Source organism: Rattus norvegicus, chromosome 5 (assembly GCF_021556685.1).
Source record: "Rattus norvegicus strain SHRSP/BbbUtx chromosome 5, alternate assembly SHRSP_T2T, whole genome shotgun sequence".
In the NCBI taxonomy this organism is placed as follows: Eukaryota; Metazoa; Chordata; class Mammalia; order Rodentia; family Muridae; genus Rattus; species Rattus norvegicus.
Genome location: NC_141538.1, coordinates 158,417,506 through 158,438,789, shown reverse-complemented (window position 1 = coordinate 158,438,789; position 21,284 = coordinate 158,417,506). Strand labels below are relative to the sequence as shown.

General features: G+C 50.9%; 1 protein-coding gene across 2 annotated transcripts in view; it reads left to right on the top strand.

The window, feature by feature from the left end:
- Positions 1-21,284, top strand: part of Igsf21 (immunoglobin superfamily, member 21) — a 224,638-nt gene that overhangs the window by 87,839 nt on the left and 115,515 nt on the right. For both annotated transcript variants that reach the window (XM_087548484.1, NM_001271454.2), the window contains 1 exon segment: positions 5,233-5,345. In XM_087548484.1, the coding sequence (XP_087404610.1) occupies positions 5,233-5,345 (113 nt within the window).

Here is a 21,284-nt window from a genome sequence, read left to right as displayed (position 1 = left end):
GCAAACAACCAGAAGCCTAGGAAAAGCACCAATGAGCCGCTGGCTCTTAGGAGTGGGCCAGGAGAGGGCGTGCCCTTTACCTTCTGCCTCTCCCTTGTCACATCCTACTCCCCTGCGCCGTAGTCCCATACGAAGCTCTGCCCGAGACTTGCTCCAAGTTTGTAGAATGTTGGGAGGAATCTCCCACCATGGCCCAAGCCTGGAGTCTGCCACATAACTCCAGAAGGCCTCTGTTCCACTTGTGCCCTGTCTGCCATGCTCTCCCTACTTGACTCATATATGCCATAACTTCAAACTTCTCAGAGAAGCTTCCTGGGAATTCCTGTTCGGAAGGCCTCTCCTCCATTTCTCTCCCTGGCATTGCCTTGATAACTCCTCCCTCCTCACAGAGATCTCCATGTGCTGCATTCTTGATAATCAATGATGGCTTTGTCTGCCGGAGCACCAGCTCCATGATGGAGGGCAGTGTTACTGTCATCAGGATACCCTGTCTTAGTTTCTTGTCCTGCTGCTGTGTGTGATTAAATACTCCACCAAAAGCAGGCCACTGCTCAAAGTGCATTCTATCAGGGTGGAAATGTTGAGGCAGCAGGAGCTCGTAGCAGCTGATCACATTGGTCTCCACTGAGAAGAGAGCAACGAATGCACACACTGCTGGCGCTCAGCTTGCTTTCCCTACTCATACACAGGCCCAGACTCCCTGCCTAGGGAATGGTGCCACCCTCAGTGGACACGTCTTACCGCCTCAATCAACATAATCAGGATAACCCACCATGGACATGTCCAGAGCCCCATCTCCCAGGTGATTCCAGATTCTTTCAAGTGAACAATTAGTATCAACAATCACAAACTCCACAACCAGCTTATTAAGGAGAGATAGGTGTCATTTCCTTGGCCGATCATTCCTCAGAAGTAGGTGACTGCCGGAAGTGGGAGTCAGAAGCTCCGTCACTACCGACTCCAAGGAGACTCACTCGCCCCTGAGAACCACGCACCAATGTGTCCATCTTGTAAAGCACTTCCACTGTTGCAGCCCTGCCTCATACCCATGCAGGGGGAGGAGGGGCTGGCCTGTCATACCCAGGGATCCCCACTGATTATGACATCATCTGCTGGCATTGCTCACACTTCAGCCCCATCTCCAGACCGGTAACTGTGCTCACTCACTCCCTACCCGCAACTCTCTCATGTCGCAGCAGTGAACAGTGGTCCTCCATGGTTCTGACTAACTATCCCTGCTCTGTCAACTCACTCATGCAAGAACACAGACCTCTCCTCCTCCAGCCTCTGGTTGTGAGTCCATCACCTACCTGGCCTGGTGGTGCTCAGCTCCTGTTTACACTTCAAAGGTGGGGAAACTGAGAAAGAGGGCTGGATGACCAAGCCATGCCTGGTGGGATCAGTAACTGGAGAGCTGTGTGATTTCCTCAGTCACACCCCCAACCCCTGGAATTCTAGAGCAGAGCAGAAGAATGCAGGCTGCAGGTTCACATGAGTCTGTTTGCACATTCCTTCATCTCTGCTGTCCCTGGAGAGAGGCTGTGGCTTGATAGGGTGGAACCTGCTGGCACGGAGTGGAGAGGACCGGATGTGAACCTCAGTTCTAGTGTGTGATTCCCTCGGTTAATATGTGTGTTGGCAAGTTTTATGTCAGCTCGAGCTAGAAAGAAGGGGACTTCAATTGAGAAAATGCCTAAGTAAGGTCCTCTGTGGGGCATTTTCTTAATTAGTAATGGAATGGGGGAGGGCCCAGCCCTCTGTGAGTGGTGCCATCCCTGGATCAGTGGCCCTGGGTTCTATAAGAAAGCAGGCCACGGGGAGCAATCCAGTAAGCAGCACCCCTCCATGGCCACTGCATCAGCTCCTGCCTCCAGGTTCCACCCAGGCTTGAGTTCCTGTCCTGACTTTCTTGTATGATGAGCAGTGATGTGGAAGTGTGAGCCAGGTTAACCCTTCCCTCCCCCAACTTGCTTTTGGTTGTAGCCCCATCACAGCGATAGAGACCCTAACTGGGACTAAAGGGCTCTCTCTAACAGGCCCGGGCACAGCAAACATGGCGCCCCCTTTCCTCTCCCTCGCTAGACTGTTGGATTACATTCTGAAAGCTAGCCCACAAGGTCTCGACTCCCTTACTTGGCCCACTGACTCATTCCTGAGAATGAACACCGAAGTCCAGCTATCAAAACACCAAAGTCCAGCAATCAAAACTCAGTATTTGGCTACACTGGCTAACCTGTCCAATCAGCTCATACCAACTCAGTCTAGCACAGACATCCCCCTTTTCTCCGTAAAAACCCACTGTTGCAAAACACCTGCCGTCTGCCTATCTCTGGTCCAGAAGAAGCACTCTCCATACCCCTTGTCCCTCCAGGTTAGTAAGTCTGCTTTGCGTCAAGACCCTGGTGTCTGGATGTGTTCTGTCTGACTCCAAGGGCCCCCATCCACCCCTACATGGACAATAAACCTCTCTGTTCTCCTGTAAGTGTTGGACGTGACACCTCCTCTTAAGAACTGTCATGCTGGACACATGTGACACATTTAATGACGTAATCAAACAGGCTTGGCTTGCCCAGGAGCCTTCCAGTTCCTCCAGGTCCTTTGGGCTGATGATGGTTTCCTTGTTGGACACAATTTGGGACCTGGATCACAGAAGCTGCACCCAGAGGCCCCGCTCCCTCTCGTAGTTCTGCCTCTCCTCCCATCCCTATCTGGTCCCCAGTGGCAAGTACATGATACTGCCTCTATTTCTCTGAGGATGTGGGTCACATCTGTGCCACCCCAAGTCTTGCTCAGGGCACATGAACAAATGTGTTGTAAGGTGACCGGAAGATTGGCCTCGCAGTGGAATGGCGGCTACTTTCTTAGCCCTCCTGGCCTCAGGGGCTCTCCGTGAACATGACTTCAGCTTACATTAGAGAGGGCCCCAGAGTGAGCCCTTGTCTTCAGCCCCTGCTCTGGAGCTGTGGCCATGCAGGTCCAATTCAATTCCCACTTCCACATTGATCTCTGAGGTCTACTCTTGTTTTTGCCTCTCGGAGTGTTGGACCCATTAAGCTACATGTAGGGGTCAGGCCCCTGGGGCTCGATCCGCTCAGGTTGCCTGCACAATTGAAATCCCAGCCCATCCCGGCTGCTTTTCTCATTAAGATGATTGGACTGGATTGATCTAGTCAATCAATAGGCAGACATCAGCAGTGGGAAGCCGATCAAATGAGCCGGGATTGATCAGCCCCAGAATGAAGTCCCCGCCAAGCTGGAGCGGGCATGTGGCCTTCTGGGATGGAGGCGGGGAGGTGGAGGAATGAGCCGGAGGTCTCACTAGACTGCATGGCAGTGTGGACACAGCAATGTCCCCAAGGTGTGGCTAATGGGGTGCTTGTAGATATCCAAGACTCCTTCCCAACTCTGTACCCTTTAGTTGGCACCCCCATGACCTAGCATGTGACCTGCCCTCCCTTGAGTATCTGGGCATGTGGGCGTGAGGATGCTGGGTGCTAAAGAAGCCAGTGGTGGCATTCCAGGGCCTCCTTCCTAGGAGTTAGTGGCTTTGAAACTGGAACAGAATATTGGGTGGACCAGATCCCAGTGTGCCTTGGGGACCCTGTGCTGGGCCAGTGAAGGGGCCTTCCAGGCAAGGAGGTGTGGAGACACTAGGTCAAGTATGTTCCCTTTTCTGCAGGCCCTATAACCATGGTCTCAGAAGGTCTTACATTTTTATCTCTTATTTGTATGAACAAAGGTTTCCAGAAAGAAATCACACCTCCCATAAAAGGTAGAGAGGGTAGGCTGTTGCAGGACCAAAGCTTGGTTGCAATTTCTCTGGGGTGTCTAGCCCCCACTTTCTTCCTTTCCACTCCCACTTCTGAGTGTGATCTTTTATCAAGTCAAACCCTTTTGGAAATGCATTATCTTAGCAGACCATGAGCTTCCCCCAACCAAAGAGCTAAGCCAACTGCCAGCTGCCATCTGAGGCCCGTGACAGAGGTTGCTCCTGTGCTGTAATCCCCATTCGATGGCTCCGCCCAGTGTATTTAAAAAATGCCTTGACTAGTGACTTTTCTTCATTCTGTTACTAGAAAAACTTCATGAAACTGCTTCTGTGCTGGAACATGGAATTCAGGGTAACCTAAATCTGTGACCCCAGGCCATGGCCACCCATATTTAGCTTCAGAATAAATTATCTCTTGTCCCAGTTGAAGTGAGGGTTTTGGGTTCTTTGTCAACCTCACTCTGTGTATGTCTGTGTGTGTGTTTATGTGTGTATGTGTATTTGTGTGTGTGTAGGTCAGAGGACAGGTTTCGGGAGTCTGTCCTCTTTGAATTGTGGATTCTTGGAATTGAACTTGGGTTGTCAAGCTTGCACGGCGAGTGTGTTTCCCACTGAACTGTCTTGATGGCTCTCTGTGGGTCTTGTAGATGGACGGACGTCCTACTGTTGGGGGAAAATTCTTCAGTAAGGAGTACTCCTAATCTGGGAATCTATGGGAGCCAAGGAGCTGGCAGAAGGGAAAAGCCAGCGAGAGGGAGGGGAATGAGATCATCTTCTCACAGGCTGAGGGGTGAGCAGTGACCTCCACACAGGAAGCCCGCCCCTTCTGTAGCCCCTACCTCATGTCCCTGCTGCAGGTGATGGTCACTGTCCAGATGGGATTCTTAGTCCCTCAGTGTTCCACTCAAAGGATGGAAGAATTCATATAAATAGCAAAATAGGAAGGAGTTCGAGTCACAAAGCTGAAAGTGCAGGCCAGGGAGCAGAGCTATGCTCCAGAGGAGGCTAGCCCCTGCTCCTTTTGAGGGTTCAGGAAGAGGAGGGGGGCGGGTGTTCAGTGGGTGGGGCAGTATTCTGTTTTGATATACAGGCTTGGATTATGGGAACCTTTATTTGTGTGAATGTCTTTTCCCACAATGCATATGATCTTAATCATACACACGGCCAATCATGCACAAGCATAAGATGCTGCCCAGGGCATGTCCTCTAAGTTCATTCTCTCATTGGTCACCTTGACTGCAAGCATCTGAAACCAGTTCAGCCTGGACGGGCCCACTGGCCTGAATTTCAGGATGTATTTGGTCGCCCAAAGGCAGCTGCTAAGGGTTGCTAGGAAGAAGGGGCCCGCCCCCTACTGCACCATTTGGAGCTTGATGGTATAGCTCGGTGTAGGTGGGGGATCCAGGTTGCTAAGCTACCTACTATGTTTGCCTGTCTCATCTCCTGTCTCCTTCCCTCCACAGGCTACCTGACAGTGAACATTGAGCCCCTTCCCCCTGTGGTGGCCGGGGATGCAGTGACCCTGAAGTGCAACTTCAAGACAGACGGCCGCATGCGTGAGATCGTGTGGTACCGGGTAAGTGGCATAACTGTCTTTGTGTCCTAGGGCTGTGACAAAATCTATAGGCAAGGTTACATCCCTCCACCCATAAGGTTCCCTCTGCTCTCTGTCTCTCTCTGGTCTCTTACACCTCTGATAACCCCAGGAATCCATCTGCACCCCAGTGCAGAAGTTACTGAGAAATGCACAAGCCCTGGGAACAGCGTGCCCCTGAGAATGGTACTGATGTGGTCCTAAGCAGGATGCTCTGGCTATGCTTTTGGTGTGGGAGAGCAGTCAGGAAGGCTTCCTGTCTTTAAAACTGCCTTTCAGCCAGGTGTGGTGATGCACAGCTCAATACTCAGGAGGCAGAAGCCAGAGGTTTGCTGGTTTGAGGGCTAGCCTGGGCTACATAGTGCGAGTCTGTCTCAAACAACCACAAAGCACAATGTGTTTCAGAGATTTTCTACCACAAGTTTACTGCACAAGATTCAGCCTGACGCCTGGCACCTGGCACCTGGCACCTGGCACCCGATATCTAGGCCTGAGGAGGGAAGTGGCTCAAGATACACAGGTATCATCTGTCCAGGACCCAAGTGCCAATGGTGACAGCTTTGGGTCTTGGGCACAAGAAGCCATTCCAGCCACGGTTGGGTGAACCTCTGTGTGTCTGAATGGGGTATCCCAGCCTGGGGCCCCTTTGAGGAGCAGGGTCCTGGCTCCAAGAAAGCAGGCTTGGAGGCTGATCTCTGAGAACATTCCCAGGGGTACCACAGACAATTCCTCTCCTGGGATCTAATCCAAGGGTTGGTATCATTTCCCACTAAAGGCCAATACTGTAAGCATATTCCTTTCTGCTGACCGTAGGGAGTCCAACTCCTCCACACAATTTGGGGACAATGCTTGAATGAGAAGACACATTCACATCCCCAAACATGCCGTGCGGGGAAAACCGGCAGCTAGAATTCTGTATAATTTTCTCTTGTCATGAAAATCTCTTTTTTTTCCTAACAGTTAAAAAAAATAAAAGCCAGGCTTTGCCTGTGGGGCATGTGGAAATAGGATGTGGGCAGAGTGGACTCCTGCCTCCTGGTTAAAGATTCCCGGTGGTAACCGTTCAATGGGGCGGGTGTGTGGCTCAGTGGGTGGAGAGCTTGCCTGGCACACATGAAGCCCTCGTTTTGGTCCCCAGCACGGTATAAAACCTGGTGCCGTGCATAGAGACGGGAGGGTCAGAAGTTCAGGGGTATCCTTGGCTACTCTATCTGGCACTCAACCACGGTGCCTAGAAACTTGGGGTGAAAGGGAGAGGGAGCTCTGGGCACCACAATGTTCCCAACTCAGACTGTTCCCCATGCTCTCCTTCCTCAGTGCCTGCCTCACCTCTATCTTCCATCTTGAATTTCTGGTCTTTTTTTTTTTTTTTTTTACTAAATTCAAAGATTTATTTATTAATCGTATATAAGTACACTGTAGCTGTCATAAGACCCACCAGAAGAGGGCATCAGATCTCATTACAGATGGTTGTGAGCCACCATGTGGTTGCTGGGATTTGAACTCAGGACCTCTGGAAGAGCAGTCGGTGCTCTTAGCCGCTGAGCCATCTCTCCAACCCTTGAATTTCTGGTCTTTGATTTGCCGTTGGCTGACAAGTCTTGTGTCATTGTTGGCTATGGCTGTGTTCCTTTTAACCCAAACCTGTCCTCTGTCTCAGTATAATAACCCTGCCAAGTTGGAACCAGCTCTGGTGTCTTCCACCCATGCCCTACAGACCTACACACTTGATTGAGCCCACGGTACCCAGTCAAGGCCAGCAGGACAACTTGCCATGGGTTGTGTTGTCTGTGGGCTCACAGGCTATGAGGGCTGCTTGGCTGTCACAGACTGTAAACGGTGAGAGACTGGGACAAACGTACCCAGATTCTGGCTGATACTGGAGTCACGTCCCACACTCCCTCATTCCTGGGTGGAATCAGAGGGAGGTAACCATGGTCCGATAGGAACTGTCCTTGGTGGGATAGAATTAGAAATGGTAAGAGACCACAGGCCCCAAAGCGCTCCATTGCCCCCAGCAGTCATCATGCTGGGGGAGATGACGGTTCTTCTGAGGAGACAGCTTCCAGAAGAGAGACAATACCAGGCCAGGCTGGGGCCATCCATGAAAGTGTCCCTGTGGCTCTCTAAACTAGAGGCATAGTCTGTCATGAGCTTTTTTTAGCTGGATAACAGAGTCCATCTTCCTTCTGCCTAGCCAAGTCTACCTTCCCCACCCCCTACCCCCCACACACTGACAGCTTAAAGCATTGGTTACATCTCTGACAAGTGTCAAGCCCTCTGTATGGGGCTATGGTAGGCTACATTAATTTATTTTATTTCATTTCACATCCTTTGACTGAAGGCCTCTGGAGTGGGGGTATGCAGATGTATGCAAATCATATGCAAATTGACTACCAGAGCCAAATGCCCGGCTCTTTTAATTCTGTAGCTGGACTGGGTGGTGGCTGGCTGTCTGGTTGCTCTCCTTGGGACCAGAGGAGCCCTTGTGCTCTGCCTGTGATGGGGAGGAGGGGTGCAGGGAGGGAAGGAAATTCCAGGAAAGAGGCTCCATGCTGCCAGCTTTCTTTCCCTCTGATTGTTGCTGTTCTGGTCTCTTTTCCCTCAGAGCCAGCTGAAGAGAGAGAGATAAGAACTGACCTACTCAGGTAGAGGCTGCAGGATTTGGGGCTGGGCAGAATTTCTAGAGGGTATGGGAGAGGCAACCAGGATAGCCCCAACCTCCTCCAGTGGATGTCCCCCACTACCAGCCCAGCCCCTCAGCCTGCCTCATCACCTCCCTTCCAGAAGTTTGGCCACAAACAGCAAACTGCCCAGTGCCTTTTGTCTCCAGGCCCCTGTTACTCCCCTCCTCCTTCCTCCCCCAGCTCCTGAATGAATTTACAGAGCCTGGCTTGGAACAAGATGAATAGATCCCACAGGCCCAGCCAGGCCTAGGCCTCCAATTGCTTCAGAAGGGAAAAGCAGAGACATTGTGAGGCTACCACTGCCCTGCTCGCTCAGCCCAGAGGGCACACATCAGTCCATGCCTGTGCTGAGCCTTGTGCCTCTGCTCTGCTCTAGAAAATTGTCCAAGTAGTAGACATCAGAGTTTTTCCAAGGCAAAGAAGCCTGAGTGAGTAGCTTGGTGGTAGAGTGCTTGCCTAGCATGCGCAAGGTCTTGGGTTCAATTCCCAGCACCGGAGAGACAGACAGAGAGACAGAGGGAGAGACAGAGAGACAGAGACAGAGAGACAGAGGGAGAGACAGAGAGAGACAGAGACAGAAAGACAGAGACAGAGAGACACACAGAGAGAGACAGAGAGACAGAGACAGACAGAGACTTTCCAAAGCATAGAGAGTAGATTGGTTCTTCAAAGAGACTGGGGAGCCAATAATAGTACTGACCTCTGGCTTGACTTCTGGGGATGCCTAGAGAGAAGAAGGTGATGGAGAAGTGGCCTGAACTTAGACGCCTTTTCTGGGGTCTGGCTAATAGGGAAAGAATTCAGGCCAGTTTGGTGACAGTGACAAAAACTATTGGATAGTTTTAAGAGAACAGACGTGATCAGAGCCAATCCCATGCCAATCCATGTGGCTGCCACTGGTCACACATGGCTATTCTGATTTAAATTAAAGGGAAAATGCTTTCCCCATTCACTCAGACAAGTCATTTCCAGCACTCTCCACACAGGACTGGTGGCATCAGATTGCAACAGAACAGACATAGGACACTCCCACATCTGCGGGGGTCTGTCAGAACCCAGAGTGCCTCTGATGTTCAGACCTCCTCTTCACCAGAGCCTCTAGAATATGCTGTGCTTGCCTGTCGAAGGGACGGGACAGCACTGGCTATTCTAGGAGTCATTTCCTGGCAAACTCTTGCCACGGTGAGTTCCAGCAAAGTGAATTGTATTGATTTTATGAGCTATCATCATTACAGCATGTGTGTTTGTGGTGAGGGAGGGTGGAAAGAAGGAAGCTGTTATCCCTCTTAAAATACAATTGAAAACATAGAGCCAAGGGACTGATCAAGCCTGGAGTCTTGGGTATTGTGGTCTCTGTCAAGGTCCTATGTGATCTAATGACGCCTTACATCTCCAAGGGACTTTCCCACCATTGCATGGGTTTATCGTCTAGACTGGAGTCCTCGGGTCTCCATCTTTCTTTTCTGCAGTAGCTAACAGGCTAGAGGTGCAGTTCCACACATGGCCAGTAGGAGCAGCACTCTGACATCCCATCTACCTTAGGGCTCAAGGAAGAACTCCAGACGAACGTTACACAGTAAACGTCACTTTGTCCTTCCAGTCCACTGGGGTCGTGTTCAGAAATGAGACGAATGCCAACCTGAGTGGCTGGCATTAGTGTGACATTCCGTGGAGTTGAGGACGGGGTCAAGGGCTTCACACTTCAATTTCATGCTGTCGCTGTGAGACAAATAATACTGTGAATTCTGCTTTTCAAAGGAGGTAACCGTGGCCATTTAAAATACCGGGTCTCGGGCCCTCTTGTACCTTCCAACTTCTCCAGAAAATTCTAGACACCTCCTCCGGGCACCTCCAGCATAAAGATGTATCTCCTGTAATTCTGGGCAGCTACCTGGAGCTGCCTTGGCAGTGTTGGTTAGATTAGCAAAGATTGGGCTTTGGGGAGGTGGATCTGTGGGTAAAAGAGGTTGCAGTATAAATGCACTAAGTTCAAATCCCTGGGCCCCAGTAAAGCCAGGTGTGGTAGCACATGTCTGTAACCCCAGAGATCCTGTGGGGAGATGGGAAACAGGAACAAGGGAATCCCCAATAATCCACAGATCCTTGAGGGCCAGCAAGCCAGCCTGGGAGAAAGAGCAGAAGGCCACGAAAAGAGTCCATGTCAAACTAGATGAAAGGCAAAGACCAGCAGTTAACTTTAATCTCTGCATTTATGCACCCACATGTATACACATGAGTGTGCACATGCATGTGTGCAGGTCCATACTCGTGCTCTCGTGCACTCACGCATGCGTGCACTCGAGGGTGCGCACACACACACATACACACACACACACACACACACACACACACACACACCATCCATCCATGTCTTAACTGTACATGTGTTCACAGAGTCTGTCTGGGGGAAATGCAGGTCTCTGCAGACTGTCTGTGGCATGTGGGCACCAGGCACATTTCTTATTAGGAAATCCTGTCTAAACTCATTTAGTTGGGGGTCACCCGCCCAGCAGGCAAAGCCAAAGGTCTGTTTATATCATAGAAACCCATTAAGCAACCACAGAGAATCATGGGAATTTAACCTTTCATGGCGGTTTTTTATCATCGCATCTTTGTTTTGTCTCCTTCCTGTGCTATTTATTCCCAAGATCTGCTCCGAGCGCAGGTTACAAGGCCATGGGGGAAAAAGCCACAGAAGGAGATGGAGCGGTAGGAGACGGAGACGAGGCTACAATGTGCTGCTCTCCGCAGTCCTTTAAAGGGGGAATTATTTATTTATTATATGTGTGTTTGCTCCATGTGAGGTCATAGGCACCACATACCTGCAGGGGCCCAAGAAGGCCAGAGGGTATCACATGCTTCAGAACCGGAAGTTATGGGCAGTTGTGGGCTACCCAGTGTGTATGCTGGAAATTGAGCCCCCTCCCTCCGCTAGAACAGCACGGGCTCTTAACTGCTGAGCCATCTCTCCATCTATCCTGCCCCTTTCTTCGTCCTCCTATCTCTCCTCCTCACCTGTGGATGCTGGCAGCTGGGACTGGGTTTGTGTTGAGGTCCAAATGGTATTTCGTGCTCCTCCATTTCCCTGGGAGACCTAATGGAAATCCTAGCGGACATCGTGGAAAGGCACTGAGGCTGGAAACTCTTAGACATTGAGGGAAGGTACTGAGCGTAGATGCGAACAAGACAGGGTAGAGAAAGGCCTGGTAACTGGATGTCTACAGTAGGTTCTGGGGGCTGGGTCTTGGTGGTGTATGCTTTGGAAACCCTGTGTGTTCCTGGGCGTAGATGGGTATACTTTGGTACCAGACGAACCACAGCATCTATTCTGGAGACGATAGCCATTGTCCTACCCTGTTTCCTAATGACCTAAGATGCCCAAATAAGGTAATTTTAGAACAAGACTGGATAGTGGGGGTTGTGGGGGGGGTTTCACCACCTCCAGGCTCACAGTCAGCAACACTACCTTTTGTCCCGGTGATGCTGCTGTGACAGCAAAGATTCTAATTCCTGGAAGCGACCTCCCACAGTGAATCCGTGGATCTTGGTTCTCCCTGAAGTAGGAAACCCTTTCAAATGGTCTCCGCTGCCACTGGCTTTCTTTTTATTCCCTCCATAGTGTTCTGTTTGAAGGCAGATGGGTGACAGTACCCATAAGATAGTGCCACAATCCAGTGACATCCGCCATCTTCTCAAGTGGCAGGTAGACACCACAGTGCATGTCCTGGGACCCTGAGACTTGGAGCCCAGTGAGGATGCTGCTAACCCTAGCTATCCCTTGCCTCTTCCTGGACCACACCTGACCTTGGGCTCCCGAGTCTTACAGATTTCTGAAGGAGGAAGACAGTGAAGACTGCCCTTATCTAGGCTTCCTTCCTCCTGGTCCCTGATCTCACAGAGGGGGAGATACTCTGGGATGAGATGTACAGTGACCAGAATTATCACACCAGTCACATGGGAAGGGGGAGAAGGTGGCCAGGGAAGGTCTGGCAAGCAGAAATGAATGGTTGCCCCAGACATCATCTCTAAGATTAGGTTAGACTCTCCAGGCGGAAGCCCCAGGGCACCTACATTTTTTAACCAACTCCACAACTAACTGTGGTTCCCTTAACCTGGCAAATGGCACTTTTTGGTGGTTTTGGAAGAGGGGTCTAATCTGCTTGTGTATCACATTCACTCACTGTGTGTTACAGCACCAGAGTCAGGATGGTTCTGGGCACTGATATGGAACCATAATCCCTCACTCATGCAGATCCCTGGGGCATACGTTTAAAAGTTACACCAGCAAGAAGGACTCCAGGTGTCAAGGAGTTCGGTGCATGTGGTTGAAATAGGCTCGTAGGCAGACAGGAATCTGTCTGTGGTCAGGAACAGGCCTCTCTGGGAAGCTGAGATCACCCAGGGAGCAAAGAATCCTCTTTCCCAGGAAAAGAGATGAAACATTCCAGGTAAACTGAGGCACATATGCCAAGGACCTGTGTTAGGCTGTCAGAGAACAGGAAACGATCTTGGATGGCTGAAACAAATGAGAGCTAAGATGCAGAGATGGGCAGGGACCATTCATGCCCAGCCTGTGTTCCAGGGAACTGTGTCTCCAGGGAGTTTCGTGTGTGTGTGTGTGTGGTGTGTGTGTGTGTGTGTGTGTGTGTGTGTGTGTGTGTGTGTGTGTGTGTGTGTGCAGGCACATGCATACCATAACACTCCTGTGAAGGTCAGAGGACAACTTGTGGGAGTTGGTTCTCTCCTTCCATCATTGTGGACCCTGGGAATCGAACTCAGATCTTCAGGCTTGACAGCAAGCCTCTTTACCCATTCAGCCATCTCACCAGCCCAGCACTGAAATTTTTGAGCAAAAGCTACTAGTGTCTGACTTGCTTTATCAATCTCTGCTAGTGGAACATGGGATGGAACAGTGAGATCTGCCACAGACAGGTCCCCTTAGAGGTCACTGAGGCCAGAAGTGATTGGGACTAGGCGAGGACCACGATGGTGCAAGTTCATCCTACTAATTATGTGCTATAGGGAGCATGAGGCCAGCAGGGTGTGGCTTTGAGGTTGTGACCATCAAAGGGACTTGACCTTGAACTTCCACTTATGAACTGCAGTAGGTCAGAGGACTTGCTAAACAAGCAAATGGTAATGGGCTGGGGGCTTCCAGATGGCTCATGTGGGGTTGGGGAAGGGGGATGAGGGTCATGGTTGCTGCTCATTGAAGAGAAGGTTGGAGAGACAGCTATCAGATTGTGTCGGCTACATTAAATTGAGGCACCGCCAAGATACAGTGATGGAGTTGTCCTGCAGAAGCTGGGGAGTTCTGGGGCAAGACCAAGCCCCGCGGGGAGGTAATGGAGGTCCCCAAGGTTCACGTAGTTGACCCCTAGCCTCTAGCGTACCAGTGCTGAGTGATGATTTATGTCCCTTGTCTTTCTTGCCACTCTGCCTATCCCTGCCACGCATATGGCTTCAGAGCCATATTCTGATGAACCCCTGCCACTAGGAAACTACGCCCGGGGCCTCTGATACACAATGGTTGGTGTTGGATTATGATTTGTGTGGGTTAAGAAGCCCAAGATGCAAGACTGAGGTCCTTCCTGCTGCCCCTCAGGACAGCTGGAGTGAGACCATGTTGTCAACATCAGCGAGAGGAAGTGACAAAGTACACGACTCCATTGGAAACCCAACCTTGGGATCGTTAACCTCCTCCCTGCAATGGCGTCCGTTAGTGTGTGTCAGCAGAGCCCTTGTGACCTGCCTGGTGTGGTGTGTGTGTGTGTGTGTGTGTGTGTGTGTGTGTGTGTGTGTACGCGCGCGCGCACACACGCGCGCGCACGGGTACTAAGTTATCTCCATAGACTGTCTTGTACAATTTGAGGGGACCAAGAGACCGCAGCTCCCAGAGTTTCCGTATTTCCCTTTACAAATCTCAGGATCCACCGAATCACACATATGTCTGGGCAGGTGGGTGGTTCAGACGTGAACTGTGTAGTGTGGGTCACAGACGTCCAATCTCAGGATATCTATGGGACCTGTCAGGTTGTGAGAGCCACTCTTCATGAGGTTCCAGGGACCAAGGTGGGGAGGGACGGGTGCCGTAATCAGCATGGATGGAAAGAGCCACCGCCAGAGGCTGGGATCAATCCAGACACCCAGTTCCATCAGCTTGAGTTTGCACACGGCTGCTCCTGGCCGGGGGAGGGAGATAAGAAGGAAAGAAAGGACAGCTTGACGTGGGCAGTTCATCGCTGCCCGTTCTGGCACCAGGAGAGCAGTTTTTGACCAGAAAAAATATATATATCCTTCTGCTCCTGGGGATTAAGATCAAGTTCCCGATACTGGCAATGAGATCTCTCTGTGCCCCATACAGGCCTGATAAGAGCTCTTGGCTTCCAATCTGTCAGGAGGGAGAGCCAACAGCTGGCACGGACTCGCGAATATCAGAATGTCCTATTGGCCCACAGGCGGACTCCACAAACAACGGGCTTTCTTATTGGCTGATGGTGGAAATGGGCAACTCAGAGAATCCAGGGCCAACCGGGTGATGGCTAAACTTGTCTGCTATTTGTCCTCATTTACCCAAAGCATTCAAGGAAAAAAGCCAGGAGCTGGCACAGAGTGCCCTGCTGTGTGGCCTTGGGCCAAGCACTTCCCCTCTCTGAGCTTCAGGATCTTCCTGTAAAACGGAAGGTTAATCCCAGACAGAGAGTAGAAACTGTGTTGCTACCTTCCCACCTTCTTGCCCGCCTTGGCTTTCTCTCTTATCCCAGAGGATCCTGGGCTCAGAGGCTGCGCAGCCAGGGCACCCCCTCAAGCTGAGGCGGGAGTCCCGGCCTGAGCTGCTGCAGGGCCTCTGAGCTGCTGGAGTACAGAGCTATATTAAGCCTGAAGTGTGATTTTCAATGTCTCTGCCTGACTCACGCCCTGCTGGGTTTAAATGACAAGGGGCTGACTTAACTTGTCAGAGAAGGATTAAAGGCAAACTTCCACTCCAGCACACCAGAGAAAACACCACAGCAGAAATGAGGTGTTTCGGAAAGTGGCTCCAACCAGCTCCATCCAGCTCCATCCCTCCTCAGCCCCTGCCTCTCCTAGCCCTGCCTTTTCTCCTTGGGCACTAAGCCCCACTGGCCTTTAACGCATCTCCTTGCAGACAGCCATAGCCCTGGGCTTTTCTAGAACTCGTATGCTCTGCCCCACATTTCACACAAAAGCTCTCCATCACTCTTGGGGTCAAGTTCAAGGTCACCTAACCCAGCTGCCAGACCTTTCTGGCTCCAGTCTCGCTGTTTGCGAGGTCCCCGGTGGGCACAGCACTCGATTGATCGTCTGGCTTACCCTCAAGCGTGCCAACGCTCCTCACCACCTCCCTGGGCTGCATCTGCTACCGCAGTGCCCTTCCTTCCCTCCGTCTGGCAAACGCTGACGTTCCCTCAGGGCTCAGTTTCAGGGTCACCCCCAGGGGCTGATGCCCAGCACTCTTCCTTCTATCCTCTCCCTCATTCTGCCACCTCGACCTTGTTGGAGTTAGAACCTCATGTGCAGAGACTTGTGTATGACTCGGCACAGGCATCAGACCTTCCTGACTCTAAGAGGACGAGTGTCCTCTGACTAAAAACTCAGCGAAGGGAGGTGGTTGGCCCGAGGCCACATAGCAGGGTGTTCTGCCTAGGTTTTCTCTTACAATCATGGGGAAAGAAGGGCTGAGCTGCTACCTGTGCGGAAAATCCACCAATCTTCACTCTTCCTCCTGTCTCCACCTCTCCAGAGCTGAGAAGAAAGAAGGAGGGAGGGAGGGAGGGAGGGAGGGAGAGATAGAGTGAGGAGATTTCTGGGGAAATGTAAAAGTTAATTTCCAGTTGATCGAGCAAAGAATTCTATTACAGCGTGAGTTTTCCAGCCACAGATGGGGTATCTTGGGATGGGTGGCTTCCCTGCTCGAAGGTGTCTAAGCACCCGTCAGAGCTTCCCAGCAGTATGACAGTAAGGAAGGCTCACAGCCAGTTGAGCACCAAGTGAGTGACTGTCTGTGATTCTGATCTGGGGCTCTGGACTGTTCCAGATTGCACTACCCCCAGGGCATCGTGGTAGGGATGGAAGGTCTAATGGCAGCCTTGGTGATGGCGACTGCATAGTGTTCTGAAGAAAGCTGGTGTTTGGATGACCTGCTCTGGGAACCAGAATCATTTAGAGGTGACTTCTGAGCAGACTTCCATGGGTGAGGCCAACCATACCTGGAAGCTGAGAAGAGAGGAAACAGGAAGGAATTTTAACTGAAGAGGGTTTGTGCACTGTGGCCCTGATAAAGCCTATCTCTGTCTGTGGTACTCACCCCAAGCATGGCTAGAGTCATCCATGGGTTGTCATCCTCTAGAGCCCTGTGGTACCCAACACCAGCCTGCATCCCCATCTTCCTCCCATGAGCTCTTTCTTCTATGGATACAGAAGCTGGGGTTATCCACAGGCATCCTGGAGCTCCCAGAGAAAGAGCAAGGACCAGAGCTTAGGAAACTTAGGCCAGGAAGGGTGAAGCACCTTGGCCAGGCTGTGAGGCTGGAGAATGGCTGATTAGACTGTAAGATAGAGTTCTTTCTGCTGGGAGCCCTGAGAGGCCAGATCCACTGGTAGGGGAGGAGAGAGCTCCTGAGTGGTTGGACCCCTAAGAAGGGCTCAGTCTTCTGGAGTTGATGAGACAGGGCTCAAACCCTGTCTCCCTCCTAGCTACCATGAATGCTAACCACATTGTTGGTCAGCTGCAATACTGGGTGTTTGACTAGCCACCTCTGAATACTCAAGAGCTGGAGACAGTGAGTCTCAGAGAAGTAAACTAAACTGGTCCCAGGTCTCCCATCCCTGGTCCGAGGAGATCTGAACATAAGCCAGTCTGGTGGTCTTGGTGCGGGTCTCCAAGATTTCTGGACCATCCACTTCCACACTAAAGACAAGAAGAGGATGGGAGGCGGAGGGACAGACTGGGCCAGAGGCTTCAGGATGCCATCGTCATTGCCTGGCTAGAGCCACCTGTCTGCAGAGGCACAGACCCATGAAGACATTGTCAACATCAAGCTAGGATGTGAGGGAGACACAGCACGGTTCACCTAGCCTGAGATGAGGCAGTAGCAATGTGGCCGGCCCTCCCCTCCCTGTCCTTACAGATTCCTCCAAGTTGGATGCTACTTTAGAAAATGCTGGGCACAACTGTCTGGAGGTGACTCCTCATGAAGACAAGACACACAGAGAGAGCCCTCAGCCACCGTGGGGATGGAGGCTGGAGCCTGGGTCAATGAAGCTGGCTTGGGAGACAATTCAGCAGCTAATACTGTGTTGCTGGTGCTGGTGCTGTTGTTTTCTTTTGCAAGGTGGTGGAGTGACTCGGATGAGTGTAAACACGTATTGTGAAGCGGCAGTTCTTGGGGGATATGCTTTAACGGCTATAATAATCATCTTAATTGGCACATTAATTATATGAGAGCAGGTGCTTCCAAAATAATTGCGGATGTTGGATGGCTGTTTATTTCCTTAAGTGGCTCACATGGTCCCCTTTAACCCTTGAGTATCAGGGTACAACCTGGAGAGGAGGGAAGCCCATCTCACCTGCCAGTTCAGAATCAGGGTGACCTCCTCCCTCCACCCCCACCCCTGCCCAGGTCCTCACGCCATCCCTCAACCCTCCTGGTAGAGAAGAAGCTTCACCAGAGAACTTGGGTTTTCACACGGAGGTCTTGTCCCAGCATGCACTTCTGCTGGGACAGATAATAGAGTCCTGGTGATAGGGAGGAATTCCCTAGCATAGAGCTGGGACAGGCGTGGCACACCGAGGGAAGGGAGGTGCGAAGGGTCTGAGGGCGGCCTATCTCAGCTCCATCAGGTCCTCGGTGAGGGTCTGAGAGGGAAGGGAGGAGACTTGTGGGTCACGGGGGAACCTGTCCAGAATACATTATGTTCACCTGCCATGCTGCTGAGCTTGGGCAAAATCCATGAGGGGTGATACAAGATGTTTAAGAGCAGCAGGAACGCTATCGTCCAATTTTATAAAGTTGCTGTCCTTGCACGGAGAAAATTGACAAGTATTTCCCTCTTGGCACCGCCATCTTGAAGCTCTATGTCCCCGCTCCACCCACTCATCCTCCTTTCCTCACCATAGCAAATGACATCACCGCCCACAGATTTCCTCAGTCAGGACTCTAAGATCTTTCCCGTCCTCTGGGTCCCTTGCTACTACTCACTCACATCTCGGTTTAATCAACTCTAAACACCTGCCAAGAGTCCGTCTCTCACAGAAGCCTTGGTCGCCATTTGGAATGGGCCACCCGCTCACTGCACCCTGAGTTCATCTCTCACAGACGCCTTGGTTGCTGCTTGGAGTAGCCCCCCACACCCCCAATCTCCTCCCCTCCCCGCTTACTGAACCCTTGTTTTCTTGCTCAGTCTCCCTGTCCATGAGCAACCATGGTGTCTTCCAGCAGCTGCGTCAGGACAGCGCCATCCCCTGGAACTGGTTGGTACTGCAGAATCAAACAAGAGGCCCACGTGGGGAAATCCTAGGATTTCTCCAAAGCCCAAGAAGAAAGTGGTGGAAGATGGGTCCTTGAGGAGTGCAGAGTGGGGCTTTCAGCTTCACAGGAGGAAGCCCTGTGACTAGGGCAGGCTGATCTGGAAAGAGAGAGCCTCAGAGTCCACCTTTGTCAGTAAACAACTTTCAGCTCCTGCCAGCGTGCCCTACAGACCCACTGACCCGTTCCTGTCCCCTACACAGCCGCAGAAGACCATTGTGCTCCTTAGAGCACACCGGGATCCCTGGGGAGGGAAGTAAACTGCTGGTGTGCGCAGGCCAGCCATCTAGGCAGACATTGTACTAGTAGGCTGTCTTTCAAATGTCTTCATTTTTGTGTAATTACATCACCTGCAAGAGCAATGAGCTATGACCTTCCTCTTCCTAATGCCTGGGAGAGGCATCGGCTCCTAAGTCATCAACACTTGGATCCTGCAGCCAAGCTGCTCAGATTCCAATTCAACCTCTTCTTAGACTCTCTGTGACTCTAGCACAGTGGACTGGAGAGACGGCTCAGTAGTCAACAGCGCTCTCTGCTCCTACAGAGGACCTGAGTCCACTTCCCACAGTTACCTGGAACTCTAGCGCCACAGGTTATAGCACCCTCTTCTGGCCTCCGAGGATACTAGCACTCACAAGACATACACACCTAAACCAGCAAACAAGCAGATGAAAAAGTAAGTAAATGAATAACTAAATCTTCCTACTTAAGGTGGTTTGATGATGCCCACCACAGGTTCACATAGTTGAAGGCTTGGTTCCCAGTTGGTGGGACTGTTTGGGAAGGATTAGGAGGTGTGGCCTTGTTGGAGGAAATGTGTCACTGGGGTCAGGCTTTGAGGTTTCAGATGTCAGTGCCATTCTCAGAGTCCCTGCTCCTACTTGTGGATCAAGATGTGAGCTCTCAGTTGTTCCTGTCACCATGCCCTTTTCTGCCATTGTGGTATTGAACACTGAAACTGGAAACACAGTTAAATGTGTTCTTTATAGTGTCATAGCAGTAGAAAATTAAGTGACCCACTAAGTCAGCAGTATTTTTGTTTTGTTTTAAGATATATTTATTTATTTTATGTATGGGAGTACACTGTTGCTGTCTTCAGACACACCAGAAGAGGGCATCAGATCCCATTACAGATGGTTGTGAGCTACCATGTGGTTTCTGGGATTTGAACTCAGGACCTCTGGAAAAGCAGTCAGTGCTCTTAACCGCTGAGCCATCTCTCCAGCCCCAGTATTTTTACATTTACTGAATTTATTATCATTTCTTAATTTATTTCATTGTCTGAAACTTACAGGATTCTTACAAAAAAAACTTTTCTTGGAATTCATTATTAACTAATATTTATTTACCACTGATTTCTGATAAATATTTTTTTATCATGCGTAGGAAGGTTCCCCCTATTTCAATTTTCCTAAAGATTTTTAATAAGAAAAGTTAATTAAATGTTCTTTAAGAACCTATTGAAGTAATCGTCTGATTTTTCTCCTTTAATTTTCTAATGGGATAGATTATGTTGATGGTTTCCCTAATACGGAGCCTCTGTTGGGTTTTTATAATTTTGCTAAACAAACGTCTAGTGCCCCAAATTAAAAGAACTCTCTGCTACTTATTTATTAGTATTATAGATGGAGCCTGTTCTGTTGGCTTTTCTGCAGGTCTCTGGGATGGAAGAATGCCTGTCTATTGATTTTCTGTGTGTGCTTTTTATCTACTCTATAAATGGGATGTGCTTGGCTTCTTGGCTTGCTGTCGCTCGCACTGGTCTGTTCACCCTGTCTCCCCAGGCTGGTGTTATCTCCTCCACCACCAAATTTTCTGTGAAGCTGTGTGAGCGGAGTGTCTACTGTGTACCAGGCACCGGGCTGGTCTCTCTGACCCTGGCTCCTGTCACTCCCTGTAAGGCCAGAGTGGTAACAAAAGCATCTCTTCAGGCTGGAGAGACGGCTCAGTGGTTAAGAGCACTGACTGCTCTTCCGGAGGTCCTGAGTTCAATTCCCAGCAGCCACACGGTGGCTCACGACCATCTGGAATGGGATCTGATGCCCTCTTCTGGTGTGTCTGAAGACAGTGGCAGTGTACTCATATCTATAATAAATAAATAAATCTTTTTTTTAAAGCATCTCTTCAGCTGATGTGTCCAAGGCAGGGGTCCGAAGAGGGGAGGCCCCAAAGCCACTTAGAGACTGGTGGGATTCAAGCACTGTAACTCTCAAGTCACACTCCCACAAAGCTAGCACTCCCTCCCCACGGCTTTTTTCCCTTTGAGAGACATGAGTAACTTAACCTTGACCCAGAGGGAAAGCTGGGGCTGGGATCACAGTGGTCAGAGCTGGCACTGATTGAAAGGACAGATGTTTTCATCTTCATGATGCTCTCTGAGAATTACAGTCCCAGCTCAGTGGCTGGGTCTGGAACTGCAGCCTCCCTTACTCCTGGGCTTTCCCAAGGCTAAGTGGGGCTGGTGACATCTCAATACCCACCAGGACCCCCTCTGCCCACCTGCCTCTTACTGCCTCCATCCTGGCCTTCCTGCTGCAGCGAGCTCTCGAATGCTCTCCGTGGCATCGCTGATGACTTTTCCCCTCCTCTCCCCAGTGTCCACACCCAGCACCCTGGGTCCTCCCACCTGTCCACTGAGCCCCTTTTTACCTTCATTACCCCTGGAGCCCTTACCTCTGGTCTCTGGC